Source organism: Gekko japonicus, unplaced genomic scaffold (genome assembly GCF_001447785.1).
Source record: "Gekko japonicus isolate JY-2015 unplaced genomic scaffold, Gekko_japonicus_V1.1 scaffold1012, whole genome shotgun sequence".
Taxonomy (NCBI): domain Eukaryota; kingdom Metazoa; phylum Chordata; class Lepidosauria; order Squamata; family Gekkonidae; genus Gekko; species Gekko japonicus.
In genome coordinates, this window is record NW_015172587.1 from 367,060 (window position 1) to 378,469 (window position 11,410).

General features: G+C 46.1%; 1 protein-coding gene across 1 annotated transcript in view; it reads right to left on the minus strand.

Moving 5' to 3' along the window:
- The window catches only part of EPHX1 (epoxide hydrolase 1, microsomal (xenobiotic)), an 11,777-nt gene extending 8,869 nt beyond the window's left edge, over positions 1-2,908 (minus strand). The window contains exon 1 of the mRNA XM_015421482.1: positions 2,839-2,908. Within this exon, the coding sequence (XP_015276968.1) occupies positions 2,839-2,867 (29 nt within the window). The 5' untranslated portion in view covers positions 2,868-2,908. The remainder of the gene's footprint in view (positions 1-2,838) is intronic.
- Positions 2,909-11,410: the final 8,502 nt, after the last annotated feature.

Consider the following 11,410-nt stretch of genomic DNA (forward strand, 5'->3'; position numbering starts at 1 on the left):
GGAGACCCGTATTGTACCTGTCTCTTTTCCCCATTCCTGGTTTTAAACCAACCTGGGCCCCGTTCACACGGAGCATTTGCCGCGCTAAAGATACGGATGATAGGCGGATTTTCCGGGCACGATCACACCGCAACATCTGGGAAGCGTAGTGCTCCCGTGGCTAACCCGTGGCTAACCTTGGCTTCCCGCCGAAGATGCGGATTAAAAAACTAGTACTTACGAGGTACTAGTTTCCGGAAAACGCGGGGCAAGGGCAGGTGTCTGATTGCGTCCCGTCGCAAACCGGTTACTTTTTTTTTTTTTAAGTCTGCACAGGATGCGCACAAACGATCATGTGCATGCTCACCTTTTGGTGAGAAACAAAAATATTCCCGTTTGCCACGGAAGCGGCGCCTAGCGATTGCTGGTGTGATCGCACTGCACCGCTTCTTTGCCACGTAGCAGGATAGCCGTGTGATCGGCACCTCACGCCCTAACCACGGGACCTCGATGGGATGTGTGATCGGGCGGCCGTGCGTTATTTTGCTCCGGGGCAAACAGCCATGCTTCCCCCCTGCATTTTCCGGCCCGTGTGACCGGGGCCCAAGGTTAGGAGTAATTTTCAATTGTGGGGGTAGAAGAGGACCAAAGAATGCCCCCCATATCACCCTGGCCTCTTCTCCTTCCCCGGCTGCTGCTTTTTGAAGCCAGACCAGGTGTCTGAGGATCTGAGCACAGGTGTCATATGTAGTCAGTTGCAGTGGTAATTTTTAAAGAGGGATCATGTGTACATCTGTGTTGATTCATGAAAAATTGGTCTCTGTCCAGAAAAAAAGTACGGTTAATTTCTGCTATTTTGCTTTCTCCAAGGATAGCCAGTACAATGCAGCAGCATGCTGATTTGTCTCTTCCCGACCCCACTTGTTAGACCGAAGTCAGTGAGACCCAGCAAGAGACAGCTGCCTGAGCATCTTCAGTTCCCGGAGCTGAGTTTTCTGGTCTTGCCCAAACCAGATCTCAAGGACAGACAAGCACAGCAGACTGCAAGGACTAAACAGCTTCCTCTTCCTTCAGCAACCAACACCAAGCTTAGAAGAGCCAATTAAGTGTCCTGCTGGGTTTAGGCCTTGGAGGAAAAGGAAGTTGTCTCCCTGAGTATCTTTCTCTATCCCAGTTTTACAAAAAGGTCTAGCCTGGCCAACTCTAGAAGGAATAAAAAGCAGGCTGTGTCTAAAAAACAAACCAAAAAGCCTGTAGCCAGCAGATGTTGTTCAGTCATGCATTTGAACCAAATATTTTAATAGCCCGCAAGATTCTCATGAGCAGTGTCATCTGTATTGTGTGAAAGGAGCATCATCATTAACTTGAAGGAGCTTTCCTGAGGAGGTTCTTTTGTATATGGCTTGTTTCCTGTGGTTTCCTGAGGAGGTTCTATTAGCATGTTCACAGCCTGTTCATTATCCTAGAAGATAATGACTCAGCCCTACCCCACCTTCCTGAGTAGATATAAATTACCTGCCTACCATTTTCTTCTCACCTGACACAGAGAGTACTCCAGCTTTCTGTGTTATACCTCTGAGGATGCCAGTCACAGCTACTGGCGAAACATCAGGTCCTACAATGCCCATGGCCATACAACCCGGAAAAACTATAACAGCTAATGAACTCCGGCTGTAAAAGCCTTCAACAATAGTTAGCCCCTTTCTTTCCCACACATTCTGGAAATATTGACCTAGTCTGTAGGGTTGGGTTGCAGATTCCTTTTGTTAATGATTAGCTAAAACTCTGCTCTTTGCCCCCAAAAGGAAAGAAAAGCTATCAACACAAATATCACTTCAGTTCCTATCCAGGCATGGTAGAGAAATGATAATAGTAACATTAAGCTTTTAAATTTCTTCCATGGCATTTAAAGTACTTGGCATATACATCCTTATACTAATAGCCAAGTTGCCCCCTCCGTGCGGATATCTATATCTGCACTTTGGGGGCACTTGGGGGGCAGGGGGAGGTTTGTGCATACGTGGGGCAGTCCCCACATGTGCACAAAAATAAAAAAAGTTAAAGGGGGGGGGGGGGGGGGGGGGATACCTAAGGCTACACAGTAAGTACATGGCTATAAAAGGTAAGGAGTTTTCTGCAAGATCACACATTTTACAAGCAGGTCTTGTAAAGTGTGCCTATAGCCCACCAAGGGACAGCTGGATTGCTGAGGGCCAGTAAGAGCATTTCCCTTCCCCCGCTTCTAGCTCCTTAGAAAGGTGAGCAGCTTATGCAACAGGTAATTGAACCTTCATGCATTTCTCTGCTCACAGGCCTTGCAGTTTCTATGCCAAGCAGCTTTAGCCATGATAATCTGCCTCAAGCAGGATCAGCTCAGGAGCCTCTTGACTGACATCCTCTGTAAGGGAAATTCTAAGATTCCAGTAAGGCGCAACAATAATTGTCCATCACTTTCCTCTCAAAGACACTTTAAAGACCAGCTTGCATACTCTGTCACAATGGTTGAAAAGACTAAAATGGATTTCCCTCCTACTTCCTTTCTAGGTGTGTTTGTGTATAGAATGGATATATATATATCCATATATCCACTGAGACCACAACTGGTTGGTCACTATTCTACATTTATTGCTGTGCAATCAGAGAGTTTACCTTGTGCCTCTCTCTTTCCGTTCCAGTCGCACATAACTAGGGTGGCTGCCCTGTTTTCAAACACTCTGTGCAGCAGTTAAACCAGCGCTGAACTCTTTCTTCATTGCCAGACCCCACCCCTCTGAGCAAATCCCAGCCACAAGCCATGGGCAATCCATCCCAACCTCATCAGCTCCCCCAGAAGCTTGTCTGCCACCTCTGTACACTCACCGGACGCTCTGTAAGACCTGCTGCCACATGTCTGCAAGAAAGCCCTGTGAATAATAGATCAGCTTGGCACAGTTCTAGCCCGGTGCAAAAGCCCTTCCAGGCTCACCCGGCTTCAGTTGCCTTCTAGCCTGTAACTCTAGGCTGCAGCAACAGAGAGAGTACGCACAGATAACAGTGCCACCTACTGCCCAAGACTTACATGGTTGTGACAACATAACATAGCTATCCATTTCCTTCTTGAAGAACAGAGTAAAGTTATATTACAGTGGGAGACTCCTTCCCATTCAAGCTTCTTTAGACATGGGGGTTATAGTGTCTTGCTCTTTTCTACTGCTACAGAAAGACTAACACGGCTGCCCATCTTGAACTACCTCCTAAACTGTGTTACCCGCTTCAACATTGATCATGTAACTCTGGATAGGGTGACAATAGCATGAGCCCTGCTGGATCAGACCAGCTGTCCATCTAGCCCTGCATGGTACTTCCCAGTGGCCGATTGGATGCCATCGAAAGCCCACAAACAAAGGCACAGAGGCCAAAGCTTCCATCTGCTGTTGTGCCTTTGCCTCTGAACATGGAAGTTCCACTTAATTGTCATGACTAATTGGTTTAAATAGGGATTCATGGAGGAGAGCCAGCAAGTTGCCATTAATACATCATGTGGCAGTAAACCCGACAAGTCAATTATGCATTGTACAAAATAGTGCTTTGTTTTGGCTCTTCAACTTCACTTGATACCTCAGAGTTCTACAATTTTGGGAGAGAGAGAGAGAGAGTTTCCACTTATCTACACCACTTCTTTATACTTCTCTTATTTATTTTAAATATGTATATCCTACCTTATCTCATGTTTGCATATGTAACTGCCTTATACTGGACTAGCCTGCTATCCGTGCTTCACTATGGTATTTAAGTTCTGTAAATCCAGTTATAATACTGATGATGTGAAATTTGAAATGTGACATTTGTTGTAGGAATTCTAACAGAGAAGATTGTAGTGTAAGAAATGAAGTGAGAAATACGTACTTATTTTTTCTCTACCGAAGGACCTCTCTCTAGACCACATTGGTGGTTCTGCCCTCAGGTGCTAGGATCACCAGGCTGCTTGATGAGCTCACTCTGGAGCAGGCAACATAGAACTGTCCACGTGAGAAGCAGTCGTCTGTTACGTCCACTCCTGCTACCTTCCACGAAAGTGATGGCCTCTCTACTTGTGTTCCTGGATTGTTTTGCTCATATGGAGACTGTGTTGTTCTGAGCACCTCAGGGTGATCTTGCTGGTACTTGGCCTGTGCAGCTCAGTGCACTGCAGGAATACTTTGTGCAAATGTCTTTGCTGCATTCCCAAGTTGCCTCCTCCTTGTAGCGTTGGTATATCTGGCTCAACATTTGCCAGGAGCTTTCTTGGGGGCAGTAAGAGGTGAGAGGTGTGAGGGGGAGTTGGTGTGAGGAAGTGGTGATGTGGTGGACATTTCTTCAGGTTCATGAGGGAGGCACGCATTGAAATGGCACCTAGAAATTTCCTTTACTTCCCTTACTATCTCCCCATAAACATTCATACCCCCTGGCCCTACTCCTACACCTGACAGACACCGGCCTGTCTGGTGTTGGGGAGGATTGTATTTAAAGGCATCATGGAGGCTGGGCCAGCAGCAGTGCTAAGGCAATCCTGCTGAGCAAACCTCACCGACAGCTGTAAGCATCCCAGCTCCTCTCCTACACCTGACAGGCAGCTGCCTGTCCAGTGTAGGACGGGGAGGGGGGAGGAGTATTAGAAGCCATTGTGGAGGCAGGGCTGGCAGGATGACTAAGCCCTCATGGCTTGAAGCACTCTGTAACCGCTGCTGCACCTGATAGACAATTGCCTGGTTGGTGTAAGAGGTGGGGAGAGTGTGTTGGAAGCCATCCCACCTCCTCTCCTACGCCTGACAGGCAGCTGCCTGTCCAGTGTAGGAGCGGGAGGGGTATTAGAAGCCACTGTGGAGGTGGGGCTGCACCTGACAGACAACAGCCTATTAGGTGTAGGAGGTGGGGGGAGTGTGTTGGAAGCCATCCCACCTCCTCTCCTACACCTGACAGGCAGCTGCCTGTCCAGTGTAGGAGGGGGAGGGGTATTAGAAGCCACTGTGGAGGTGGGGCTTTACCTGACAGACAACCACCTGTTAGGTGTAGGTGGAGGGAGTGTGTTGGAAGCCATCAGAGCGGCTGGGTCAGCAGCTTTGCTTCACCTCACAAGTGGTTGTTGGCCACTTCTGATTTCCTCAACTGTCATTAGCTGTCTGCAGTCCCCTGTAACTTGGTTGTTTTTTTTTAAAACCTCAGAACACTGAGCTGTGCAGCTGACCAATCAGAGAGTGGGGGGTGGAGGTCTGGGAGTCGCATAGGAATAAATGGGGGGAGCACATTTTACCCCCTTTGACCCCCTTAGGGGTCAAATTTCTAAAAATTCCTTCTTAGTGATCACCTATGCCATGGTGGGAGCGCTCTCACCGAATTTGGTGTTTCTAGGTCCAGCGGTTTGGCCTAAGCGTTGATTTTACGGTGATGGGACTTTCTTTTATATATAGAGAGATGAGACCCTGGACTCCACTGAGGTCAGCATTGTCTACTCAGAGAAGCAGCAGCTGTCCAGGGTCTGAGGTAGAGGTCTTTCACATAATCTACTACCTGATCCTTTCAACTGGAGATTGAACCTGGGACCTTCTGTATGTCAAGCAGATGCTCTACCACAGAGCCATGGTTCTCTCCTTAGGCTCAAGGCAGCAAACAACCTCAATATGTCTTTCCTGGCCTTTTATCACTATTGCAGACCCTTTTATGTATTGAAAGGCAGGAGATGATTATCAATACAAGGCTTTTATTCAGAACATTACTCAGCTCTAATCTGAGTCTGCGGAGAGCGGCATCCAAATGTATACTGTTCCAAACTGAACTACAGGGGTCATTTCGTAGAAAAAGAGCTAGGGGGACTCATTAGCATAGCTCATTAGCATATGCCACACCCGCTGACATCACCGGAAGTGTGTCCTCCCCACAGCCGGCGGCGACCTCCAGCGGGCACCGGCAGGGAGCTCCAAGCCCCGCCCTCCCGCACCTCACCCGGGGGGATGGCGTCCCCCCACGTCCCCCCCAAATGACCCCTCCTGAACCATATACAATGTAACTACTTTCATGAGGTCTGATTGGACCTAAGTGGAGCTTTCTGATAGGATACTCTGCATGGCTTTAGGACCACTAGAAGGTCTTTATTACACAGCCAATCACAACAGAGGAAACTAGGATACCTTAGCACAAACCATAACTAAACATCTTAGAAATAACTCAGAACATAACAGACCCTATTAGTGAATATATAACATTAGGCATTTTTGCCCTAATATGCAACACTTTATACTTGCTTACCTTGAACCTCATGTGCCGGGATGTTGCCCACTCACCCAATTTGAAAAACTCCTTTTGGAATGCTAGATAATCTGGTTTGGTTTTCACTATCCTGAGTAATTTGGTGTTGTCTATAAAGCTTTGCCACTTCACTGCTCACACCTGACTTTAATCATGAACGGACAAATTAAATAGTACAAGTCCTAATACTCCACAGTTTATTAAGGAGACTTGTTTGTTTATTCCTGCTTTCTGTTATTTAACCAGTTACCAGCCTGTAAGAGAACCATCATCTTATTCCATTAAAGCTAAATTTATGCAGGATTGTTTGGTGAGTCACGTTATTGAAAGGTTTTTGGAGGTTCAAATGTATTCCTACCAGCATGGCCTACTCCTTGTATCTTAGCCATTTTTATGTACCCAGGATGGTTGCAATCACTTGAATTTGTAATTTTGAAATGCAAAGCTGGTATACCTATTGGAACAAAAACAAAAGTATTCAATTATGCTGTATGATAATTTACTGCTCACCCTCTACCTATATGTATGGACTAGTAATTTCCATTTTTGTTTCTGTCTCTGTCTTGACTCTAATTGGCCCTTCCCGGCAACTAACTTCCCCTTCTATATGCAATGGTTGAGGAAATTATGTTTCACTGTATCTGATAAAGTGTGCTTGCACACTGAATAAAATTTTTGTTGGTCTTAAAGGTGCCCCTGGACTCACAGTTTGTTCTGCTTCAGACCAACACGGCTGCGCACCTAAAAATATTTTCTGTTATATTGCAACCCTTAGTGGCCAAACTGCTGAACTGCAGGGATAGTGGCTTTTACTGAATATCATAGCAATCCACACCTGAAGATGGTATATATTTTAAGCATTCACACATTGATGTGTCCATGTGGTGGACATGTGATTGCCATAGGGCTGCCACCTCCAGGTTGGGAAATACTGCGAGATTTTCAGTGTGGACCCTGAAGAGGATGGGATTTGAGGAGGGGAGGGAGTTCCGTGGGGTGTAATGGCATAGAGTTTTTCCTTCCAAAGTGGCTATTTCCCCCAGGTTAGCTGATCTGTTTCACCTAGAGATCAGCTGTCATCCCAGGGGATCTCCAGCCACCACCTGCAGGCTGGCAAACCGAGGTCACCATGAGGACTTTGGAGCAGATGTATGCCTGGAATTCTGTTTTGTGAATCTACTTCCTAGGCACGTGGGGGCACAATTCAGATCTCCAGGTTGGGAAATACTGGGAGATTTTCAGTGTGGACCCTGAAAAGGACGGGATTTGAAGAGGGGAGGGAGTTCCGTGGGGTATAATGGCATAGAGTTTTTCCTTCCAAAGTGGCCATTTCCCCCAGGTTAGCTGATCTCTTTCATCTAGAGATCAGCTGTAATCCCAGGAGATCTCCAGCCACCAGGGGATCTCCAGCCACCACCTGCAGGCTGGCAAACCGAGGTCACCATGAGGACTTTGGATGTATGCCTGGAATTCTGTTTTGTTAACTTACTTCCTAGGCACGTGGGGGCACAATTCAGATCAGGACCTTAGTACACAAGAAGGGGCTTCAGCTCCAGCCTCTTCCTATACCAGTTTCCCCAACTAAAACGGCCCCAGGGAGATGCTGTTTGCCCCAATGGGGAAATTTATGTGTAGTTGGCAGTACATGTAAGCTTCCTCAAAAGACACACAGTGGCTCCTGGGGCTATTTTAGGTCAGGAAAATGGGCTGTGTGGGAAGGGAAGGGGAGCCAGTTCCACTTTTTATACACTATGGTCCCAATCTAGATTGGGCCATCACACATCTGGGAATTAAGCTCCAAGGTGTGCACTGTCAGAATACATCTGTCCAAAATCCATGTAGGGGTCATGTGGGCTTTGTAAAGCGAATCAGCCCTCTGGCCTTGGGGTAGCGGATCTGCTGCTCTGAAGGGATTGGTCTTTGCCCCCACCTGTAATATCTAATTGTATATTTGTAAGCAAAAATAAAAAATCAAGGACCTTGAGTCTCCAGTGCTGTCTTATCCGAAGGAAGCCAAATCCAGGTAGCAGCCTTGAAGTGCCATAGCATTTTCTTTATTTAACCTGCTTTTCTGCCTCTAGTGGAGACCCAAAGTGACTTTACATTGTTCTCTCCTCTATTTTACACTCACAAACCTTATCAGGTAGGTTACAGTGAGAGTGTGTGACTGGCGCAAGGTAACTCAACAAGTTTCTATGGCAAAATGAGGATTCCAACCTGGGTCTCACCAATCTTAAACTGACACTCTAACCACTATACAAAACTATGGCTGGCTTGTGGAACCACCTTCCCAGTAAATTTCTGAAAATGTACCTCTTTTGCATGGACCCTTAGCACCAACCGGTATAATTTCTCAGGGACCCAGTTGTGACTATAATTCTCTTAAACCTGAGAGCTTTTTTCAGGAATATAATTTTACATCACAGGAGAGAGGCTAGCCGCTACACTATGTAATACTTCTTCAACAGTCAGCACTTGCATTCGTTTAAGGTGAAAATGTCAGTACACAGAAGTGGTTCACACATTATGACAATACATTGTTGTAAGAATGTCACCTGATCAATGTGAATAGCTTTGTCCCAAACAGACTGGGGCCAGGACCTCTGACAAAAGAATGTTCATGTTTCTTAACCACCATTGGTTGTTTCCCTAGTTGGGTCTAACTGTTAGAAGATGGCTCTGTTTAGGCAGCCATCAGAGTTGGGAGAAAGTGACCTTTCTCAGCCAAGGGTGGGGATGGCAGCAGTCTGAGTTCAGAACAGTGAAAGAGAGAGAGAGAGAGAAGGAGAGGGCATTGCTGTGAGTTGGCTGAAGCAAGCTGTTGTGCAGGATCGCTTCTGGTGATCTGATGTGGGGTGGCGGATCTGCTGCTCTGAAGGGATTGGTCTTTGCCCCAACCTGTAATCTAAATGTATATTTGTAAGCAAAAATAAAAAAATCAACGATCTTGAGTCTCCAGTGCTGCCTTATCCAAAGGAAGCCAAATCCAGGTAGCAGCGCCCCCAGAATATCTCACTGCCTGGAGAACTGAGGAGCACAAAGTGATGTGGTGATGACCAATAGTTTAGAATAACAATACTTGAAATGTGAATACTACTTTCAATGTTCCAAGTGCTTTACATTATCATGCTGTATCAAAGTGCTTCATGTGTCATCTGTAAGGTAGGCAAGTATGATCAGTTCCCTGTCACAAGGTGGGGGCCTGAGGATGAGAGCTACCTAGTGAGTTTGTAGGAGAGGCACCATTTGAACCAGGAACCTCCTGGCACACAGGGCATTCTCCTAACCACTGTACTAAACTACACTACTTAATTTTCTCTATAAACTTAAAAATATCTACCATCTGGCATGTATCCGGAGAGCATCTTGTTAAATGAGTACAATTGTTATTAATTGTTATTCATGATTTTATTGCTTTTATCTGTTTTATATGGGCTTTGCCCCTTGTAAGCTGCCCTGAGCCCGCTCTGCGGGGAAGGCGGGGTATAAATCTTAATAAATAAATAAATAGAATTTGACTAATTAATGGAGGATTCTTCTAGTAAGAATTTGACCAATTAATGTAGGGTCCTTCTAGTAACAAGCATGGTAGCTAAATAAAAATGTCATGTTCAAAGACAGTATATCACTCAAAACCCAGTGCTAGGGACAAGCAATAGGTAAGGCTATCACATTGTGACTGTCCTCTATTGGAAACAGCAATCTTGATTTAGATAGGTCCAGACCAGGACACAGGGTGGGTGCATGGATCCTGAGCTAAAAATGAACATAATATGTGATAATGAATAATGTCTTTAGTGTTTGTATGGTGCACTAATTAAGTCAGGGGCATTAATGTGAAATTTCCATACTATTTGAAGAAGAAGAGATTGGATTTATACCCCGCCCTTCACTTGGAGTCTTAGAATGGCTTACAAACTCCTTTCCCTTTCCCCCACTCCCCTCCCCTCCGCATCCCACTCCACTCCACCCCACAACAGACACCTTGTGAGGTAGGTGGGACTGAGAGAGCTCTGACAGAAACCACTCTTTTCAAGAACAGCTCTGACAGAACTATGGCTTGCCCAAGGTCATCCAGCAGCTGCAAGTGGAGGAGTGGGGAATCAATCCTGGTTCTCCCAGATTAGAGTCCACACACTTAACCACTACAACAAAATAGCGCATGAGCGAATTTGTAGCAGTCTTAATCTTAAACTGATGGGGGGGTTGAACCTGGAATTTCAACTTTTAATAAATTCTGTGTTTATAAATATTGCATAGATCACATTGTCTCCTGTAGAGGTTTCATTGTTACCGCTCCAAAGAGAAATAGTCATGGTATCAAAAGTTGTCTGTGAGAGAGGAGTATCATTGTTCAGCATAGATTGCAAGTCATTCATGATGCATTGAACTGGTTTGAGCTGAGAAGGGCTCTTTTTGTAGCAGGAACTCCTTTGCATATTAGGCAACACACCCCTAATGTAGCCAATCCTCCAAGAGCTTACAGAGCTCTTCTTACAGGGGCCACTGTAAGCTCTTGGAGGATTGGCTACATTAGGGGTGTGTCGCCTAATATGCAAAGGAGTTCCCGTTACAAAAAGAGCCCGATAATGTGACCTGTTCTGTTGTTGTTTTGTTTGGGCCTATTTTGCAGGTTAGCCCTCGGTATCATTCTGGCTTTGTTGATCTGTTTCCTTATTACATCAGGTGGGTATTGTAATCCCAAAAATGTCTATTGTAGATCCTGCAGGTGAGAATCTCTTTCCGAGGGATTAGAACACATGGGGTGCATTCAGACGGGGCGTTTCAGCCGGCATAAACTGTACCGGCTGGAACCGGTGCAGTTTATGCCGGCTGAAACACGATCACACTTACCTCCCTCACAGCGGAACCCATCGATGTATGCCCGTCCACATGCAGCGGGCGTCCGCTTTTAAAAAAAACAAACTCAGTTTGAGCATGCGCATAGGTAGCCATCCACAGGATGGCGATCTTTGCGCATGAGCAAAAAACCCCATCTTACATTTAAACTTTAAACTGGCCTCCCTGAAGTCCTGGACTCCTCCGGAAGGCTAAACTAAGGACTTTCCCTCTTTTTTTTAAAACAAACGCCACGGGGAAGACACAAAGGGGCAGCCCCAGACATGTGTGTGTGTGTGTGTGTGCTTCCGTCGGGCGGCTTCGTTCTTTG